The sequence below is a fragment of the Telmatherina bonti genome (genome assembly GCF_933228915.1).
Source record: "Telmatherina bonti genome assembly, chromosome: 9".
Classification (NCBI taxonomy): domain Eukaryota; kingdom Metazoa; phylum Chordata; class Actinopteri; order Atheriniformes; family Telmatherinidae; genus Telmatherina; species Telmatherina bonti.
Window position 1 is genome coordinate 14,287,116 of NC_136627.1, and position 22,254 is coordinate 14,309,369.

General features: G+C 37.0%; 1 protein-coding gene across 1 annotated transcript in view; it reads right to left on the minus strand.

The window, feature by feature from the left end:
* The window catches only part of gdpd5b (glycerophosphodiester phosphodiesterase domain containing 5b), a gene marked incomplete at its 3' end in the record, with an annotated part of 40,841 nt that overhangs the window by 14,485 nt on the left and 4,102 nt on the right, over positions 1-22,254 (minus strand). Inside the window, exons 2-3 of the mRNA XM_079246352.1 lie at positions 12,092-12,269; positions 1,793-1,896 (exon numbers count right to left, since the gene is read on the minus strand). Coding sequence (XP_079102478.1) covers positions 1,793-1,896; positions 12,092-12,208 — 221 coding nt within the window. The 5' untranslated portion in view covers positions 12,209-12,269. The remainder of the gene's footprint in view (positions 1-1,792; positions 1,897-12,091; positions 12,270-22,254) is intronic.

Here is a 22,254-nt window from a genome sequence, read left to right on the forward strand (position 1 = left end):
TCTGTCTTATGAAAGGCTTCAAAATGTGAATAAAGAAGTTCTTGCAGTAACAAACATCAGTCTGGATTTATGAGTTGTGCGTGTGTTTTTGCTAATACAACTCCACACACAGATATATTCATGCTGCTCTAAGCTAAATGTGCATTAAGTGTGATGTGACAGGGGTGTCTAGCTACTGTCCTTAAGGCTGCAATCCTGCTCTAGCACACCTTAGTTAAATTAAATGTCTCTCTTCAACAGCTTGCTATTGAGTTTTGCCCAATCATGCTGACCCATTAATCAGATTTTGTCATGCTCCAGCAGTAAATATCCAAGATCTGAAGAACAGCAGCCCTCAAAGACTGAATTTGGACACCCGTAGTGTATATAAATAGGTCCACACCTGCGAGAGAAAAGTGCACAAGTATGTGTGTTTTGCTCCGACAGCCATAGCCCAAAGTCTTAATCACACATGAAATCTTATCAGTGACTCCAGTGGCACAGAGCCACTGTGGGGTCACTTAGTGCAGTTGCCTCCTGTGAATGCATTTATACTGCAGATGGGCTGAGACTTCCTGCAGCTACATTACTATAAGATACAGTTGGACAGCAGGGATTTCATTGCTGTGATTATCTTTGGGATTCTGCAATTAGAAAAAATGCCAAATAAGTAAGAACAGATGTAAAAGGTTAAAAATACACATAAATAAACAGCTGATTAAACTATCCAGGGTTAGCAAGGGATTTTGGGTCAGAAAAAGCTGTTAAAACCAAGCGAAAAATAGAAGAAAAAAAAGATCAGTGTTGGAATAAAGCAGTAGAACTGAACATGTAATTCAAGTGAAGGACAATAAGAGGAGATGGTGACATTGCAGAGGTCCTTGGGAAAGGGAGTTGGATGATGTTGCGATAAAATTTAATAAGATGTTTGTGGCAGAATTGCTTTAGATTGTCTGTATGTATGTATCAACAGCTAATCTGAGTATTCATAATGATGTTTGATCAATATTTTTTTACATATACATGATTAGCTTAATGATACAAGTAATTTAGAGGAAATTAGGACCTGAAGGGTACATTGAACAGCACTGAACTCTGATCCCTCAGAAGGCACTGCATCAAGAACCATCTTTCATCAACATCTGATTGAACTGCACCGGCACAGGATTACAGTGGGAAACCTTTTTCAACAGCTACAATATGGAGTTACATTCAAAAGTACCTCTTAAAATGAAATTCTGCTACATAGAAGCCTTATTATAACTTTGCAAGAGATGATGTCATGTTCTCTATTCAGTGGAAATGGACACTGTGGTCAAACCAGTCAGTGCTCCAGATTCTTCTATGAAGAGACACATGTTGTGACAGCATGATGTATTGGTAATCTGGTAAAGTTATTTACACTTCTGCCAAGCCAACATTCATGCAAGAAATATGCAGGCTGTAGAGCAAAATGTCTGTAGAAGAAGAAGGTACAGGAACTGTACTGACTTGTCTAACAAGCGTGCATGTAGGTAAAACAGCACACATGATGTCATATAAATATGTGTGACAAAATAAATGTGGGGGTGGGGGATGCACAGTAAAGGAAATGTTGGATGAGCTACCACAGTTATATAATAGTATAATCTGTAGACTGGGTGGTGTCTGCTCAGATTAGGCAAAGGACAGATTAAACTCCTGATTTAGGAAAATAACAAGCAAAACAAAAGTATGGCAAGAATGAAAACAAACAAAAAAAAATTGCTTGCATGCATAAAGTTTCACTTTGACCTGACATCCCACAGAAGCACGAGCTCTCAGGTTAACTCACCAGTTGTATTCATTGTAGTCGTTGTGTGCCTCCAACCAGAAGTAGAACCAAACGAGCAGCAGACAGAAGGTGATGAGAAGGATGAAGGACCACAACAGCTCCCACTGCATGTACACACATACACAAATACAAACACAATTCATTAGTCTTGTAGCTATGCTATATTGTACTGAAACTGACTAAAGGAACATGAATTAAATACATTTGATAAAACTGAAATCATGCTAAATCATTCCCCTGGCAAATTGATGTCTAATACCACCCAAAGCAATCAGTCGTACTTAATTAATTAAAAGTTTTACAAAAGTACCTTTAAAAACTAGAAGTTTTAAGCTAATTTCACAAACTTACTAACAGTGAGGATATGGAGTCAACCTAATAACTGACCTCTGCAGAGAGTATTCCCTTATACACTTTGCTCATTATCAAGGAATGACTTTTAATAACTTAGTGTGCAACTTCAATAAATTAAAGTCCTCTTTTTTTTGCACCTTTGTAAAAGGTAAATGTCAAATGGATAAGCTCTTTAAATTTGAACAGAAACTCGTCCCAAAGCCACACTCGGAAGGATCCCAGCATGTTGGCAAGCCTATTTCGATTTCTCTCAGGGCATTTTGAATTCATTTACCGGTTTCTTTCCTCAGAGTTGCACTTTATAAGCTTGGTTTGTTTTAAATCACAAAAATCTAAAATACATATTCACCATAGCAAGAAAACTGGGAGCATGGTGAAAATATGATTAATCTGTCGTATTATTGTCAATCAGATGTTTGCGGGTGCGATGTTGACTTCTGTGTCAAGGCAAAGTCACTTGTCAAAGCAATTAATTTTGTAAATATAAGTCACCGAAGAAAGCATAAGATTGTTATCAATCAGATAAGACAGCTGAACCTGACCTGAACTTCAAATAATTTTTGCTATTTTATTAACATGAAATTCCTCTGCAAGGACATGTCCACCAGAAGACCAAAAATCTCAGCATTGATTTTCCCAGGACAACAACAACAAAAATTTTTAAAGTGCACACACCATTCCAGACATAAAGGTCGTTTTATGGCAGACAAGGAGCAGAACAGATCAATTCTTGTTACAGAGAGGATACGTTGGTCTTTGTGGGGGCAGAACTGTATGTGTGTGACAGGTCCACTGATGAGAAATCACCAACTTCCCATGGCTGTTAATGACTGCTTGGAAACACCTGGGAAATCTGACCTTGCTCCTGAGAGGGGACATTGTTCTGCCCCCTCTCTATCAAACCCCCACCTCCTCTTTTCCTCTGAATAAGCTGAAAGAGTTGAGACAATGTTGTCAACTGGGCGCCTAAAGTGAAACCTCTATGAATAACCACCACTGTCATGTTGACTTAATATGGCCATTAAAGAACTCTTAATTTCAACAATTATATCTAATATTTATACTTAATCTGCAACTTTGAACAGTTCTAGATGGAGAACAGCTAACAGAGAAAACTACATATTCTTACAACTATTAATTTTTGGTGTTTCATCTTAAGTTTTAAATAGATGATGATTTGTTGGATGCGTTTTTAAATGGCAAAACAGACTTATTTTTAACAGTTTTAACAAAGCCTTTAGGTAGGTCAGAGTGGCTTTCTCTTCCTGTTTCCCAGCTTTGCTCAGCAGCAAAGCTCTTACAGACTGATAAGATTTGACCTCTCCGAATGACATCATCACATTAACTTTCTGCGTAGCTTCTGCTTTATTCAGGCACAAGAACACATTGAACACACTGATGGTGCAGCCAAATAGTTATCACCAAAACTGATAAAACAACACAAAATGTTTTGTTTCGATTACACTTAAATCTTTCCAACAAGTGTTGCGTGGTTTAAACCTTGAAGTAATGTTGCCTCAGTAGTAGTAGAGTTTATCAGATGTAATCCTGGTCAAGCTAAAAATGTGTCCAATAACTTGTCTAATAACAAGACAATCATTCAGTGATTTAGTTTTCAAACTCATAAAAAGCAGAAGGAGACAACTTTGAATTTGTTTTAGTGTACAAGAATGGACGTGATAATCTAAAACGTTGCACACAAAGCTTTTTCACAAGGACTGTGAACAAGTTTTACACAGGAAAACTTGAGCTTTATTCTAATAAACATCTATATGAGTTTACCTTCCCTCAGCGACTTTCTGCCTGACTACTTTATTCGTCTTTCATATCTCAGCAATTCCAGCACAGCAGATTATATTTAGAGCAACCAATAATGCATTGCTGAAGCTGCTTCTTAAATCCCAACTGTGTAGAGCAATATTATTATGAAGTTTATGAAGTTCAAAATTAAATTTACAATGCCAGCTCAAAAAGTTTGACAATGGTAAACTTTCTAGCTTCATTGCTTTATGCAAAAGGTGAAGTTTAATAATGAAGAACTTGGGGACAAAGGTGAGTTTTAGTTAACACTTCAATGAACAGGAGCAAACAGGAGAGCACAGTTATCCTCGCTTATAAATTAGCACTGACGATAGTGAGAAGCTTCTCATTTCTGAGTAGACATTTCTGTTGGTGTGTAAAGCAAATACCAATTTATAATATTCACCACAGAATAATAAACAGATGCATGCAAAGCTTACTTTGCAATAAACATTTTTGTGTAAACATGGTGACACTTTGAAGGTGGTTCTTTGAGACAAATCCCAGGTATGGAGTGCAGGGCAATGGAATCGCATTGTCAATTATAATAATGGCTCTATAATCACTGGGGTTTTCTAATATTCATTTGCCCTACTTTCCCCAGGGAGGGCGATAACCAACTACTAACATCACTAGGCTACAACATAAAGTCATAGAACAGGGTTCACATTCACACTCAGCATCAGCTCTGCAACACAGTCCATGACTGCATGAACAAACACAGATACACAATGAAAACACAAGTATGCATCACTGTATACAGAACAATAGTTTAAGTGACTTTAAGAATATCATTTTTAAGTCAAGATTTTAATCAAATATGGAACCAGGGCTTAACATTCTTTATATGCAATGCAAAACAAAGAAGTTACAGCCAGAATCCTACAGTACAACGATTCAACATCAGGTGAGTTTGAGTTACACAAGTATGTATGTTAATGAGTATCTGCTGGTGTTTATCCAACATAAATTAATTTCAGAGCACTTCCTGGGTTTCAGTTATTATGTGCTTCTTGAGGTGATAACTCTGGGAATGTGTAGGTTAGATGCATGTAGATTTTTACTATTTACAGGAGATCGCTTACAGTAGTGTGCAAAAGTTTTGAGTCATCTTTACATTAAACTTGTTGATTGTTAGTGCAGTTTGTGTGTCATATAGCATATCTTGGCTTTTATTACCATTTTCATTCCTTAGCAGTAGCTTTTTTGACAAACCTCCTTCCTCAGAGACCACTTCTAATGAGGTTTCAGTAAACAGTATAAAGATCAACTAAAAGGTCAGATGCATCCCTCAGACCTTGTGTCAGATTTTTTCTGGACTTTAATCACAGTTTAAAAACATCCCTTTAAGAAATTGATCTTCTATAGTATTGGGGTTTTTTTTGTGCTTGTTCATTGTAAGCACATATTTAAATGAGTCTTTGCAGAGTATTCTGTGTATTATATTATGTGTAAAAACAACATTGGTTTATTCTTTAAATTAGATACCTCATGATTACTTGACGGATTCAAAGGTGAATGTTAAATGGCATAAAAACTAAACATGCATTCCCTAGAAAAATGTTTGGTACAAAGGATAGACTGAAAGGTTTTAAATTAAAGCCAATATCCAAATAAATACATTAAAAGACTTTTCAAAACTATTGCTGAACACTAAGAATAAGAGAACAATTGGCTCCATGAAAGCAGTATACAATATAAATGAGTGGTAATAAAAGGCATATACACAGCACAGTGTATTTCCTATATCTCTATACTGAATTTACACACCGTGGAGCATTCTCATGCTTACTGATGTAATGGACCCATTGACAACAAGTATTATTTCTTCATTTGCTGAAACCAACATAATATAATAGGAAATGAGGGATTTGTAATCATAAGGAATTGTGATTGTGACTGTGAGTACACTCTTCGACAAGATAAGGTCAGGGTAGGGTCTGCTGACTTTAAAACAATTAAAAGTTGCATTTAATTCAGTCTGGCAACTGGACTCAGTATGCTGGCGTATCTTCGGGTCAACTCTGTCAGAAGCTTTTTTCTTTCTTTTTTCTATTGTATGCTCTAAAATTTGCTGCCAACGATTAATACAGAGAGACAGAGAAAAAAAGATTTTGTTCTTGGTTTTCACTCCTCTCATAAAGCACAACTTTGCATGCCTAACTCTTTGTCCCCATCTTCACTGGACTCAACACCTCAGTCACTTGTCGCATTCCTGAGTATATCCAGATAAGTCCCTGGAATTTCAAAAGCTTTGCTGTAGTGCTCAAGAGGTCAACTATCTGACCAGAGCAATGCAGACAAAGTGTGATGGACTTGCAACCAATAGGGATTTTAAAATGACTGAATGAAGTCTCTATAAACAGCACCTGTATTTCCTTTCAAGTTTTAAACAGAGGTAAGCACTGAAATCAACAGAGATGTTACAGTTAATGTGTCTAAAATAAAACATACATTTTTACAAATCAATATCACAAAGAAATCATGTTGCAATCCAGCCAGCAAGCCGACATAGCCGGCTGACCTCACATTGCTTCTGTCTGATGATATGATTTAACCCAGTTAATCTGATCACGGCTCCGCTGTGAAAGGCTCACGTTCCTGTTCAATGGCTGTACTGGTTGTTTATGGTTCTTAACAGCATAAACAACAAAATTCCTAATATGAATTCAATATGTGATCGCAATCACAGGACGTTCTAGACAGTCAGAAGGTGTGAAAACTTCCTGTGATGGAATCATTCAGTTTCATACAGTGTATATTTAGGCATTTACCTCATGGTTGAATTGCTAGCTTCAGGAAGAGCACAAACTAGATAACAATGGATGTGTCATTTACTGTGTATGTTAAAAGTATATTATATTTGACACGGTCTACTTCCCCTGGTGACAGTTGTTATGAATTCTTTACACTTTCTTTTTGTAAGCATCCTCCTGCACTGCTGCTTGTACAAATCTCTTACTTTTAGAAATCATTTGCAATAAAATTCAAAATATTTTATTCTTGAGAATAAACTGCAATGTAGTCTTGTTATTCTACAGCCAGAAAGATTAGGATTCACGACGGTGCCCAATCTTCTTTACACAGGAATAGATGTCCCAGCAAATCTGTCACATTGAGCAATCATGCAACTCCAAAACAATCCCAAGAGCTACATCTATGCCTCTACAGACCGTAACATGCTAAATCTTAGAGTATGACAGTTAAATGTGGAAAAAAATAGCAGTATATCTTAGGTTTGCAAGCTTTCATCTGACCAAGTCTAGACACTTCTGGAACAAAATTCTTTAAGAGCTGAGACCATTGTTGGAGATGATCAGTCTTAATGCAAACTAATACATTTGGCAAGAACCAAACACAGCCTCATACCACCTGTCAACAACAGCAGAAGGGTTATAACTTGGACTTGTGTTCCATAGGATCTGGATGCCTTGCAGTAATTAAGGTAAATGACATTACCTCATCTGTAGACCAAATTAATTTTGGAGCCAAAAGTGAATTAATCTGTCCAACATTAAAAAAAATTGTCTGGATCATGGGTCATGCAACAAGACACAGATCCAGAAAACATCAGCAAATCCACAACAGTGGCTGAAAATAGACACTTTGTCTCATTAACCATTTATATAAGGTTTCAACTATACACCATCAAACTAATCTTTTTTAAAACTCACAAAACTGTATTGGAAAAAGCAGTCAATTGATCTACATAAGTTTGTAGTTTAATTGGAATATAAAATCTTAATAATAAGACAGTGGAGTACAATCTGATCAGAATTACCTAAAGATCAGACTTAAAGAAATCAACATCTCTACAATTAACCAACCTGAATCTTAATTTGAGATCCTCACACCTTGACATTAAATTGTTTCTATAAAAAGCTGATGAAACAACTTGATGCTATTCCCTACTATAACATCACTACTGATACTGAGCAGTTAGGAGCTGATTAAGTTCTTGTCCGCTACATCACAGGGAGGGCTAAATGAAGACCACACGATCAGTGTCCAATGAAGGCTGAACATCTTTGCTTCTATTTTTGAAGCCTTTGTGTAAATGAACAACAAAGACAGGCTAAATGGAAATACTCTCAATTATTACTGAGAGGCCAGATCAGTTTGCACTGCATGACGTGAGCTGTCTTCTACAAAGCACCTTGAACACAGAGAGCCAGCATCAATAAGACAGCCAGTCTGTCTAAATGACTCATTACAGTAAATGAATAAAATTAGAATAGGTGGAAAAAAAAACAACAAAAAAAAAAAAAACATGATCTACTTGTGGATTATACATGAACCCAGCAGGTTTTTTCAACATGAGATTCTTAGTTCTCACGCTTCTTTGATTCGCTCAGATCCGGTAACATGTACCTGATACCTATACGTGATTGGTCACAGTTTGTTTACTGGGATCGTTAAAGATGCAGTCTTATATGACATCACCTCAGCCTTTGCTAAAATGCATTTTTGATGGGAATAAACCTCACTGCTTCAGTCAAAAAGAGTAGATAAACAGTTGTGCAACTGTACAGTGTAAGGTCGTAACTTCTCATAACTTTAAAAAAAAGGCTCTGGTTTTTATTTGTTTATTATTATTAAGGAAGTCACTTTGGTTGAGTCTGTTTGATGTAAGCAAGACATAAAATAAAGACAACATCTCCTATTAAAACATCTAAAAGGAAATGAACTGCATCCTGCAGAATGTATGTGCATAACTCTTCTCTCTGCAAGGCAAGCACTCTCCAATACCACGCAACCAAAGCAGAGGATGAGCACGGTGCACAGAGAATGCTGGCTAAGCACTATTGTATCAGTTGGGCTGAAAAAAATCCACTTGCAAAAGGAAACAGTTACACTGAGTCCAGTTTCCTGCAAACAGGAGGAAACTAAACAAATCTTTATCAGGCTATGCTTTTTTAAAGAAATGGGGTGGAAAAGGTTGTTTAAAAACATTTTTAACTTCCTGTGTTATTTGTGTCTGTTAACACACCTCATGTGGGTTTAATGTTGGCCCTCCACCTTCCACAGCTTATATGTGTATACAAAGCAACAACTATTGTCTGTGTCCTTAGTTTGTGCTGTTCCACAGTTCCACAGTACGGTATGAGGGTATAAATAAATCATCCTGCCCAGAGTCTGTGAGCATGTGTCTGAGTTTGTTGCAGCAACATAACCTGAGTGTCCTTCCTAAATAACAGAGAAAAAGGTCAGGACAACAGGCTCATCTTGAGCAGGCTGTGATTTTGATCCAGTGCTGTGAATAATGTTGGACAACTCTACTACAAAGAAACCAACCATTCAAATGAATCAACACTGAAATCCTGTTTTGTTAAATATAATTTATGTTTCATGGTGCTGGAGTACAAGTTTAAATTTGTTCATTTACAGTACTGTGCAAAAGTCTTGAGTCATCCCTTACGTCCTACTTGTTGTTACAGATTTTTTTTTTTGTCCTGTTTGTATGTCATTTGGCATACCTTGACTTTTATTGCTGTTTACATTACTCATCAATGACTTTTTAACAGCCATCCTTCCAGAGAGACAATTTCTGATGATGTTTCAGTGAATTGTAGAAAGATAAACTCACGGCCGGATGCATCTCTCAGGTCCTGTGTCAGATCTTTTGCTGGAATTTTTAACCACTCCCTAAAAACATTGCTTTCAGAACCTATTCATCTGCTGGGATTCTTTTCTTTTCTTTTTTTTTTTTTGCCTGTTTGTTTTCAGCAAACTAGGAAAAGGGGCACTTTGCACAGCTTACTGAGATGTGTCGTGTTTTCAGATAGTAACTTTTTGTGGAAATTACCCTGCTGTTTAAAAGTATATTACTTCATGCCTGTCAAACTTATATCTTTAACATAAAAACAAGCAACTAAAACTATGGGAAAACATGAATGTGTTTTTGTGCAAGACTGTTGTCATAAAATGCCTATTTGAGTCTTTGCTGAGTATTCTGTGTAATATCCTATGTGTAGGAACTAAATTGGTTCATTCTTTAAATTAGATGCCTTTTTACTGACTCACAGGTTAATATCAAATGACCTAAAAACAAACCACACATTTCCCAGAAAAATGTCAGGTACAACGGAAAGACTGAACATGTTTAAATTACAGGCCAATATCTAGATGCATACTTTAAAATACCTTCAGTAACTATAACTCAATATCTCAAGATTACAAGAACCACTGGCTCTATGGAAGCAGTATAAAAAAATAAATACACAGTATATTTCCCATGTTTATATGATTTATATGCACAATAGAGAATGGAATGCATTGTTATTTGTTCAGAATAATCATGATAAAAGCCAAACAATTTTGTTCAATCTGTTTGATGTTAACATAGCAAAAAATAAAGACAGGGAGGAGATTGAAAGGAACTGACTGCAGCTTGCAGCTTGCAGCATGCATGCGCATAACCGTTCTGTCTGCAGGACAAGTCCTGTCCAACATCACACGGTCAAAGCAGAGGATGAGCACAGTGAACAAAGAATGCTGGCTAAGGACTATTATATCAGTTGGCCTGAAAAAAAAAAAAACACTTGCAAGAGGAAAGACAGTTACACGGTGTCCAGTTTCCTGCAAACAGGAGGAAACAATATAACTCTTTATTAAGATATTTTTTTTAAAAGGAGGAAAAGGCTGCTTAAAAAAAAAAAAATAAAATTCATCTTTCTGTTTGTTGACACACCTGTTGGTTTAGGCCATGCACTTTCCACAGCTAAGCTGTGGGGAAGCTGAATGTCAGGGGATAAATAGGGTCTATCTATGCAAAGCGAGGCTATTTTCTATGTCCTATGTTTCCACTCTTTCACTGTATGATATGCAGGTATAAATAAATCATCCATCACAGAGCATGTCAGTGTGCCTGAGTTTGTTGCAGCAACATAATTTGGATGTCCTTCCTAAATAACAGAGAAAAGGTACAGTAGAATAGCATCATTTTTAGCAGGCTCTATGTACTACAGAGAAACTCAACATTCAGACAGATCAACAGTTATATAATATTTCGTTAAATAATATAATTTATGTTCTATGGTGCTGGATTAAAATTTTAATTGAACGTTAATTGAAGGTTCAGATAAGTTTAAACTATATTGCATTTCAGAACATTTCCCCAAGTTAACAGAAAATTGGATTCGTAATCCTAAAATATTAAGGTACCTCCTTACAAATTATGCTGTACCAAAATGTTATGGAATAATACTTGTTCATCAATTTAATTTAATCTGTTTCACAACTTGTTTCCATAAAATGATTAATCTATTCCTTGTATGAATAGATTAGTCATTCTGGAAAATATGATTGATCTACTTAAACAAGGGATAAGGTATGATTACTCTATTCCTTGTAGGAACACTTGCAGTATTTTCTACTAGCAGGCTTATAGCTTTATACTAACTACATTTCGCAAAAGAGAAACTTAGAAAAATGATGAAAGTGAAGAATGTAAAAGATGGCTAGTGAGTAGAAACAATGGTGCAATATAAAGATCAAGGTTACTGAATGAACACAAGAGCAAATCATTTCAAGTTAAGTGTTGGGGAACAAACAATATAGTAGCATATTCCCATTAAAAATACAGGTATAGAATAAAAAGTGCTGCAATATCAAATTTGAAGTTACTGAAACCACTTGTTATACAGACATAAAATGTAAAGAAAATCTGTTTTCACCAAAAATTAGTATTAAAAAAGCTAAATTCTACTCACATCAATCAGTGTCAGGACAGCTGTCTATTTATTGTGAAAATTGTCCTAGACAAAATAATTTGCACTCCTTACACAACCAGATGATCAAGTCCATTCATTGTGAATCTGCTGTGCAGCCATGCACACAAATGAGGGTGTATGCAGCTTCTAATTATCTTGCTAGATAATCAGTAGAAAGCAGAGATGGCTTCAGTTTCATCTGCTGTTCTCCTAGCCTTTGTTGCATTATCATTTCCATGTAGCCGGACACCAAACCACAGAAAATGGGGTTTTCCTCAAGAGAAAAATTGTCTAGTGGATAAAATGCAACACAGGCCACCATCTTTTCTGTGAAAAAGTGTTTAATTTCTCTTTTTTAAACCGACTGAGAGTAAATACGGTTTTTCTAATTGGAGTGGAACACTCACAAAAGGTGCTTCAACCACTTTCTCACCTTAGTAGTGTCATCGTGTGAACGCTGATAGCGTTTCCATCGGCAACCATAGATCCCAGTGATACATGACAAACACAGCTGCCGCTCGTAGACTTGGAGGGGTTGGTGTTTTACCATGCTCCTTCAGTCTGTCCTGCAGCCAGAGCCAGAGCTGTCATCCCACTGGCTTCAAAGTCTCCTGGAAGCAAACACAGAAGTTACAAACTGGGTGACAACTTGACAATTCATGGCATAATAAGTGCTGTTGCATGTGTTGCAGTCTGAGAAAGCATTTGTCATCTTGAAAAACCCCAGCGTAAAATCAAGACCTTGTTTCTGAGACCCTGTTCTAAATAATAAATAACAAGTGAGACTGTAAAGGCCATTTGTCAATTTGACCAAGGAATGAAGGAGAAAAATTATCTTGAGAAGAGTTTCTGAAAAAGGATGTTCTATTGAACATCACATTAAATTAGAGCGAGCATGAATAAATCATCTAGTCAGAGCATGTCTAGGCCAAAAGAACTCCCTTTTGTCAGATTCATAAAAGCCTGTACAAACACGAGGCAGTGCAACAGTGACATTTTAGTAAGCTTCATCTTGCAGTGAAAAACCCAATGACTTCAGTTGTGCATGACTACTAGCCAAGCAATTAAAAAACATTATTAATTATCTTCTGCAATGAGGGCATACATTCTTTCCAGGACTTCCTGTTCTCTGCACTACCTTGTCCAAGGCTGTTCTTTAATAAAGAAGGTGTGGTGTTTTTGCACCATTTAACACTTATAATGTAATTTTTGCCTGGCAGTGATCAGTATCAGGAAGGCATTCAGTTCTGCACAACTAAAACATATGAAGACAAAAAAAATCATGCTTCCCACTCCTGCCTAATGTAATGATATTGAATGACATAAGAGGTATGAGGCTGTGTTGTGAATAATATGCTATAACTTAGTTCTCCCTCTACGCTCCAGCATATCCAGCACAGAAACCCTGTAATCAGTTACAACAATAATACTCCAATATGACTCACAGTTATTCCAACTCTACATCCCTTTCTAAGGACATGATGGAGCCTGTTGTAATGCAGCAGAACAATCTCACTTTCAATACGTTGTTTACTGCAAGTCTTGAGTTGTGAAAACACCAGTGCTATAATGGATGAAAAAAATATTTACAAACATGTTTCCTGTTAGCATTTGACTAATATGGCCCTTTGGTTTAAGTTTTCGGTCTGTAATCCAAAGGGAACAAGTGGCCTAGTTATAGCTGACATTTCAGAGAAATTCTGCACGTGTGTGCACTCTTTGTGCTATAATCAGGATGGCTCAGGTTCTGCACAGCTGCTAATTAGCATCTGCAGCCGTGGCCATGTTTCCTGTTATTGGTAAAACTGCTCTGAGGAGGATGGGCCTAACTCGAGGGTATAATGACCGCTGCTCTCCACAGTAGGACTATAAAAAGCTCTTGATGTCTTTTGTCTAATGGGTTTTAAATAAATACATAAATAAATAAATAAGACCTAATACATTTTCTGAATAACTTATAATACAAAACAACAGGAACGTCATCAAGGAAACAATCTATGAATGACTATCCTAAAATTGGAAGGAATAACAACTACATGCTAAGAGGAACTATATCAGCTGTTAAAAAGTAAGATGTGTTTATACAGGAAAACCAGTTTGGGCAATAGAGAGAAAACATCAGAATTATTTCATTGCCATCTCGTTTTATAGATAAATGGTTAGTACCATATAGCTGTAATAAATAACCTCCTGCTTGTGCCTTTTGGAAAAATAAAAAGTAAAAAAACTACCACAACCAGGAGTAGATCAAATGAATGCAGACTTCTGACAACCAACTGCTGTTTAAAAACAATGGCACAGGTGTGTTCATCAATCACTCACAGTGTGTTGCACTAATATACTGCAACACATCATGTTCTTTACGCAGCCACCATAAATAAGCAGTGTAGTTACAGAGCAGCCCAATGGAGTTATAATCTGACCAGACCTTGACCTGTTTTACTGCCGTCATATGATGTTGATAAAATCTCTTTCTCCCACATAAATATTGTCTTCTGTTACACATCTAACTAAAGGGATATTTTCATCTGCTAAAAACGTTAGGATCATCACGATTGCGTGCCAAGAGCGGAGGAAAATTACAACTGATACGACATGTTTGTTCATGTCAAGAAATGCAAATGAATCAGTTAATTCCAATGGATTTACTGCAGAAAGTGGCACCACATGAACAAGGCAATATTAACAGAATCATGGGACATGCTGGGCAAGCATTTGTTTATTGTGGTATCCTGATAATTTTAAAATTATTTGAATGAATCGTGCAGCCTCAGTTCAAACAAATGCTTTTTGTAGCCATTTTAGATGAAAACGTATGAACATGCTCTGCTTTTGTTCCTCTGCATGTTTATGGTGAGATTCAAGGACTTTGACAACAAATGGTAACAAATGTGATTTATGTTTCTTTGCTTTATCAAAAGTCTAAGTTACCTGGCTAATGCATGACCCAAAAATATTTTCAAAGAAGAAAATTAAAAGAAAAGGTTATTTCTATTACACGGTGTTACTGGCCTTTGATCTGGCATTACTTTCAAGGCCTCAGATTTTGAAAAAAAAAAAGTCAACTTTTAATATGTTTCCATTTTTCTTGGTTTTCTTGGTCTCAGCTTGGTTGAAGCATTACGGAGTTGAAACCTGAAAATAAAAAAGAAATCAAAATGAAAAATATAAATGAGTAATCCCTGTTGATCAGCTTCCTTCAAACATTATGAAAGTTCAAATTTGTGGATGCACCTCAAAGTGTGGTCAATGCTGCCACTTGTTCACATCCAAAAAGCTCCAGTCATGGAAATGTTACAAAAATATCACTTCATTTCAGTTGAGCTGAACATCAAAGGTTCTTTAATTCCACCTACAGTATTTGATGTGAGATGGTATCATAATTAAGCAGAGCAGCACTGATGCTACAGTGAATTGGAGACTCATACATTTTGTATTTCTTGGTTAATAAGCTCCATCCTTCCTTCAAAATGAATTAGGATACAAGGATAATCACTGCAAATTAATCCTTTTATCTGCACAATGTCTCACCAAAAAGTCATTAGCAAAATACGACCTAGTGGAGAAAATCTTAAAGTGCAAAGACTCCGCTAGGCAAATTTAAGCTATATACCTAAGGCATGAGATATAAAGTTCGGTACAAGGACAATTTAAATACATCACTGAATTTGCAGTTGTGTAGTTTGCCAACAAGAGGGACTTATATCTGAACACAGTATGTACAGAAGTGTGAGCACCATCAGTAGTGTGGGCAGTGTGGGACTGTTTCATTACTCACTATCTCACAGACACAACAAATGAGCCACAAATGTTGAAACAACAATTTAAACAACTTTTAAAAAAAAGTTAAACAATTGCTTTCCTTGTGTTTAGCTGTCAATATCCATTCTTATCATGTCTTGTCAAGCCGGTCTTTTTCATATCATCTACCTCTTTTATGACTAAGATTACACAATTGGAGTCAACAAGTGATCAAAACTTTCCAGCACAAGGGAAGCAACCTTCAGTCATTTCAGCAAAAAGGTGTCTGATTTTGGGCAAATAACAAGGGAAGATGAGGAGTGTATAAGTGCTTCTAAACAGCATTTGTCTTTTCTGCTGCTTCATTTCCTCAAAATCCAAAGCACATAGAGCGAAAGCAGTCAGTGATAGAGGAAATGCTTCAGCAGTTTCCATCAGAAAATTTGTTCTTTCCACAAAACAGAAGAAGAGGACAAGCAGCAGAAAACTGCCAGACTGAGGGTTGGCTCATAAAAGATTATTAAAGGTTTTCTACCCTGGAGAAATACAGTACTGGCACACTGCTTCAAATACTTGTGTTGTAGAAAAATGGGTCTAAAATATCAATTTCTTACTTCTAACATGGATTTTTGTTTGTTATTAGAAAGTTTTGAAATTTTGGGTTGATTCAAGATTCATGTAAAAAAGAAGCAGTTTTATCTTTGCTACATTTATCTTTAATTGATGCAAAAGAAGCTTCTCTGTATAATTATGCCTTTGATCTCTACCAAATTCTAATTAAATGTCTTACTGACAGAATAAACATGAAATGAGCACTATGGAGACTTGGATGAACCACATGGCGTCAAAAGATTCCTTAGAGAGATGTGATTAGTGACACATGGGTGATAAAGCCCATTATAACATTCAGGGACAGCGTAATATCAGGGCTGTTGAACTTCAGCCAGTAGATACCAAGAGGTTTTACAGTAAAGTCTTGGCAAACTTTAAAAACACCAAAATAGATTTAGTGCATGTCATAACAAACCACTGTTTGAAACGTCAAATCCCAAACTTTTTAATTTATCACTGTTAAAAACTGGCAGCTTGCAGTTATTACTATATGTAAACATTTCTTAAAAGGCTCAGAGATTAATAATACAGACAGCAATAAATTTAAAAATGGATAAATATCAATGGTTACGTTTACTACGAAAGAAAAACTTCAATCCAAGCATTAAAAAAAATGGTTGATTATAACCTATAATTTATTCAAAGGACTATTAAACTTTGTCGTGGTAAGGCACATGCATAGTTTATGTCATAAACACTTGGCTAGTTAGAACATGCCTTAAAATTTTCAGTTTCCCAGAAAACTCATCATTCTTTGTCTCATGGCAACAAGAATTAAACAAAGCAGTGAGAAGCATAACAACCATTAACATGCATGTGTTTTTTTTTTTTTTTCACTTAGAAACAAGGAGGGAAAAATGTCAATTACAGATTGGGTGTGATACATGGCTGTGAGTTTACTGTAAGGCCCACAACCGACAGTCCACACAGTACAGTCTTTTATCATGTTATATCTCACCTCAAATCTAAAATGACACAACTGGCTGTTTAAGTGACAGCCAACACACTTGTAATGGATGTGAGATCTGCTCCAGAAAACACCAGGGTTTTGGTTTTTTTTAACTCTTTGAGACAAAAGCTTTAAAACCAGGGAAATATTTTTTCAATTTAAATGCGTATAAAATCAACTGAAAATGTCTTAGCTGTGGAAGACAAAATGATCATTTCAAATTTGAATCACTTGTAAGCTTTTCTCCTATTTAAGGAGACAATGTACAAATAAGACTTTCTTAGAATAAGAAATCTAGTCACAAACATATTCTTACTATTGTTTTATTTTTTAAAGAAATGAACATGTTGATAACTAATAAACTGAGAAGCATGTTTATTCATATCCAGTCGTTGCAAGGAAGTATCAAGTCATTTTCACGAGAAAAGATTGGAGTGGGAGATCGCCAAGCAGACTGCAGTTATGAAGTCTGCCATACTGCATCAGTATTATGTGTGGTAAATAAGGAGCTCAGCCAAAAGGCAAAGCCTTTGATATACAGGTAAATCTATATGTTCCTGCCCCCAGCTATGGTCACAAGATGTGAGTCGTGACCGAAAGAATGAGATCACAAATACAAGAAGCCAAAAATGAGTTTTCTCCAAGCTGCAACCTCTGGCGGTTAAAAGTGAAGCCTATGCGGAAGTGACAAAAACTCTGGCCCGCGGGCCAATTTTGGCCCACTGTGTGATTGTATTTGGCTCACAAGGCAGTACTAAATGACTACTAGAGCTGGACCGCCAGTATTATACGGCACATGTGCTGCAATTTTACAAGCCCGGTGGTGGTTTGGTGCATCAATCAGGACAGGACCTTCTTCTCTGTAGACAGTAGTCATAGCAACTTGAAACTATTGCATCATATATGGCAAAGTAAGCCTGCCCCTTCGATCATAGAGAGTTTGTGGAAAAGTGTATGATGAAAGTTTGTGAGCCCAGAAAAAAAAACAACCATTTTCAAATGAGAGCCTGAGCGGAAACACAGTAGCTGATCACACGTGATTTTGCCACCGAGGTTAAATAAGGTTCACGGTCATATTTTGACGATTTTTTTCAATAAATATCAATGTTGGTCTGCACATTTGTCCAATTTTAAATTTTGGCCCACTGTACATTTGAGTTTGACGCCCCTGCGCTAGGGGTTTCAAACCATAGCAAATTCCCCATGTTAAAAAGGCCAACTTCTCAGTGGAAATAAACATGTTTACAACCTTCTCCAAAAATAGCATTTTAGGTTTAATAAGTCAGCTATTAATGGCATTTGTGGGGGCAGTGAATTTTTTATAGAAGTAATTTCTCTGGAATTTAGCTGGAATTTCCCCTCTGGAATAATTAAAGTATCTTTGATTTAAGTGAGACCTTTTGATTGACAGATACCAGATATTTCACTGCAAGAAGGCAGAATGTAGCACAAATGCAGTTTTTAGCTGGTGTGACTTAGCTTTAGCCCGCCTGCCTCTGTTAGCTGGTTAGCTCTTGTTAGCTTCAGTAGCTTCAGTTAGCTCAGTTAGCTTTTAGCTACAGGCAGGTCAGAGTTTAATAGATGTCAATCATCAGCCCCCATGCTCACAGACCCCCTCTCAGCTCTACCTCTTTGCCCATTTTTGTGTTTTCTGGGAAAGACTGCACATGTGATGCTGCCAAGATGGCGACAGTGGGAGCCACCCAATGAGCATCATTTCAGCTCTTTTATATACAGTCTATGGTTTTTCTCTGCAGGGTTACTGGACTCTCCCATAGAGATGAGAAGCCCTGTCATCCAGAGCAAAGCTGCTGCTCCTCTGAATAAAGAAGAGCCAGATGAGGTGGCTTGGAGATCTAGCTTGGAGCTTGGTGTTCTGGGACCTTCCCACTAGGAGGAGACCCTATAAAAGACCCTGGACACACTGATGGAACTACATCTAGGCTGTCCTGGAAAAGTCTTAAGATCCACCCAGATGAGCTAGACAAAATGGCTGGGGAGATGAAAGACTGGGTTTTCCTGCTTAGGCTTTTTATGAACCTCCACACATTATCTGAGGCTGTCTTTGTTGTGTTATTTTTTCATGAATGTGCCTCTATAACAAAGAAGCTGGCCATAACTTGTCCACCCTACCACTGGTTGCTATCCTGATGCTTTAATACACTGAATGTGGAAGCGTTGTGGAAGTGCTGCGGAGCGGGTATGCCGAGCTTTCCACCCGACACCCTATTTCACCAGTAAAGTTTCAGAGCAGAACATCTGTGCCGCGGTACACATGAGGATTGCATCATTGTGCCACAGTTAGTGTAAGACTACTTAAAATGCTTTATTAAACTGCTTTAAAGTGAACAATAAACCAGCAAATAAAAGCAGGCACAGTTCGACCGTGTCTCATATGATGCTCTTAATTTCTTTATAGAAGGAATGTTTGGGTAACAAAACAGTGCAGCTTTCCTCTTCCAAGATAAATGTGTGTTTTCCACCGGCTCATTTATTAAGTGAAACTGTCTCCTGCCTAATGGCTTGGTGACGGTGCCGCCGGTAATGTTGATGTTTCAGACTGACATGCGTCCAAAGTGAAAATGTAGCCTTTATAGGCAAAATCCTCAGGATCTACTTTGGTTTTCATCTACGGATTTTCTGCCTGAACGATCTGCTCTGCTCTAGATTGACATGATATCAAAGCAGCAAGCGGCAAGAATAGGACTGACTTATTTTAGAGAAGTGGAAAGCGGCGGCTCTTCTGGATGCTTCAGAAACGCATCGCAGCGCACCTGTCAGAACCAGTCCTTTTTCCTAGTGGTTGCACTGCGAAAGCGCGGCACAACCACTCCGCGGCACTTCCGTGTTCTGTGGATCAATGTGGTAAGAAAATTTAGCTCTAATCACAAGGTAAAAAAATCCCACTTAGTAAAACATGCTTTAATGTAATGTGTAATAAGCCTCATAAAATTCATGTGCAATATCTCACCATATCACCAAAACAGTGATAACAAAAAATCTGGTTCTCAATACTTAAACCAATGGCCGATCCCTACTCTACTGTGTGAGGTAATGGTTCTTTTCATCGCCAGCTGGAGGATAAGCAGTTAATGTAAAAGAAGAGAGATTCCTAAAGACGGCTGACAGCAGCAAATAGTGGAATTAATCCTTGTTTTATACCCCTCCCCTAACTGGGGGAGGGGTGTAAATTTGCAACTATCTGACACTTTTGCTCTTTAGACTGCCACTTCACCAATCTGATAAAAATAATTTTAAAAAAAAATGGGTCAGAAATAATCTGAGAAACAATTAATGTAATCAAATCTATCAATATCTTCAAATTGCAATTTTGCAGGGAGAGGAAGCAGATTTATTACCATTCGTTTCCACTTTTAGAACAAAACAATGGAAAACAAGGGTAGAGAAAATCCATCCGTGCATTTTAATGAATGCAAAACAAAAGATATAAAGTAATGGGTCAAGTAATGTGCAAATACACCGCCCTCATTTAGTAAATGGAAGTAAAAAAATAATCCAAGGAGTGGGCTTCAGCTTTCAAAATTAAGCCATCATCATGGTTTGATTAATAGTATGTAATCAAAAGTGATTCAATACAGTTGAAGGTATTTGACTTCCTGTATCGAGTATGGTTTGGTTGCAGAGAAATAACTTGATACAATTTGGACTTCGTAAACAATAAAAAGGTCCAGTATTATGAATCTTTACAACACTGTAAATTGAGTGCCTTCAATGATACACCATCTAAACTACAATGAATTTAATGTAAAGAATAAATGCATTTAAGCAGATTACTCAAACAAATGCTTGGTACAACAGGGGAAAGGAAACCACCCAAAGTTTTTGAAGAAACAACCCCATCAATCTTGTGGTAAAATAGGGGATAGACATTTACATTCTGTTCTAAGAGGTAAGTATTTCGTCTTATATTATTTTGATTTTTGCTCTCCACATTAGGCATGGATCATGAAAACCCTGCTTTTATCTTTAGGATCATTGCCAAGATTCCAAATTTTTTATCCAAAATCAATGCTGAAAAACATAGTAGGCTGTCAAAATATTTATTTCTAAATCCTTTCATCTTTTCTTAATGGTTCAGCTAAAACCAATAAAAATTTCAACAGCAGCCTCCTTCTACTGGTTACCAGTCATTTTAAAGTACTGATTTTACCATATCAACCACAGAGTCAACTCCATTCCAAAAATACGGATAACCCCCGGCTGCAGCCTGGAGCAGGGCTGGATATTGGGTGGGGTTGGCGACCAATGGGCGTGGTTGGTTGTTAAATGATTGGGTTGGATGTCAAATGGGCGTGGGTTTAGGGTTAGGGTTATAGTTAGGGTGAGGGTTAATCCAATCAAAATGTTGAGGGGCGGGGTTGGACGTCCAACTCCGATCAATATCCAGCCCCACCTCATTCTCCAGGCTGCAGCGAAGACCCTCTCAAAAATACTGCTCTCCTGGAGGTTTCCAGAATATCTGAGACCCGAATGGATAGGGCCTTAGGTTTTCAGGCCCCTCTTCTGTGGAACCAACTCCAAAACACAGGAACTCTATCAGTTTTTAAGTCAAGACTTAAGAGTACAGTGTGTAACTAATTTGGCTTTTATTGGAGAAACCGGCAAAGACTACACTGGATCATTCAACTTGCTTTTTTCCATTTAAACAAAAGACCATCCATACTCTTCCTGCGAGAGGGAGGAGAAAAAAGCCAAGGCCATAGGTATTCACATGTTTATATATGCAATATATTGGGTGTAGGTATGTGTACATGTATGTGTGTATGTATGTCTGAATATGTAGATAATAATAATGATAATAATACATATTATTTTCATTATTATCATTATTTATTTATTTTTAGATAGAGTAGAACTATATATAGGAGGGGTGGGGGATTTGGGCTGTATATAAAAAGGAAATATGGTGCTCAAATGATGTAAATAGTATACTTGTTGTCAGAAATGGAAAATAATAAAGATTTACTTCATAAAAATGTTTTGAAAAAAGAAATAGTTCAAAAACTACTTTATGCTCCCTCTTGAGTTAGATCCTTGCTATATGAAACAGTGGGCACAGCTAATTTGTTAGTCTTCAGTGGACAAGCTGAGTTGCAAAGTTTTAGTTGCTGTTACTCTTCACAGAAGTCAAATCAGTAGACAACCGTGTGCCTTGTGCAGTCGTATATTCCAAGAGTTTTTCCTCATGTTTCATCATTTATTTTAGGTGATTTGTCACGGGAGGTCAGGGGACGTCAGAGTTTATGTTCTCCCTTTAGTCATACGGTTTCACA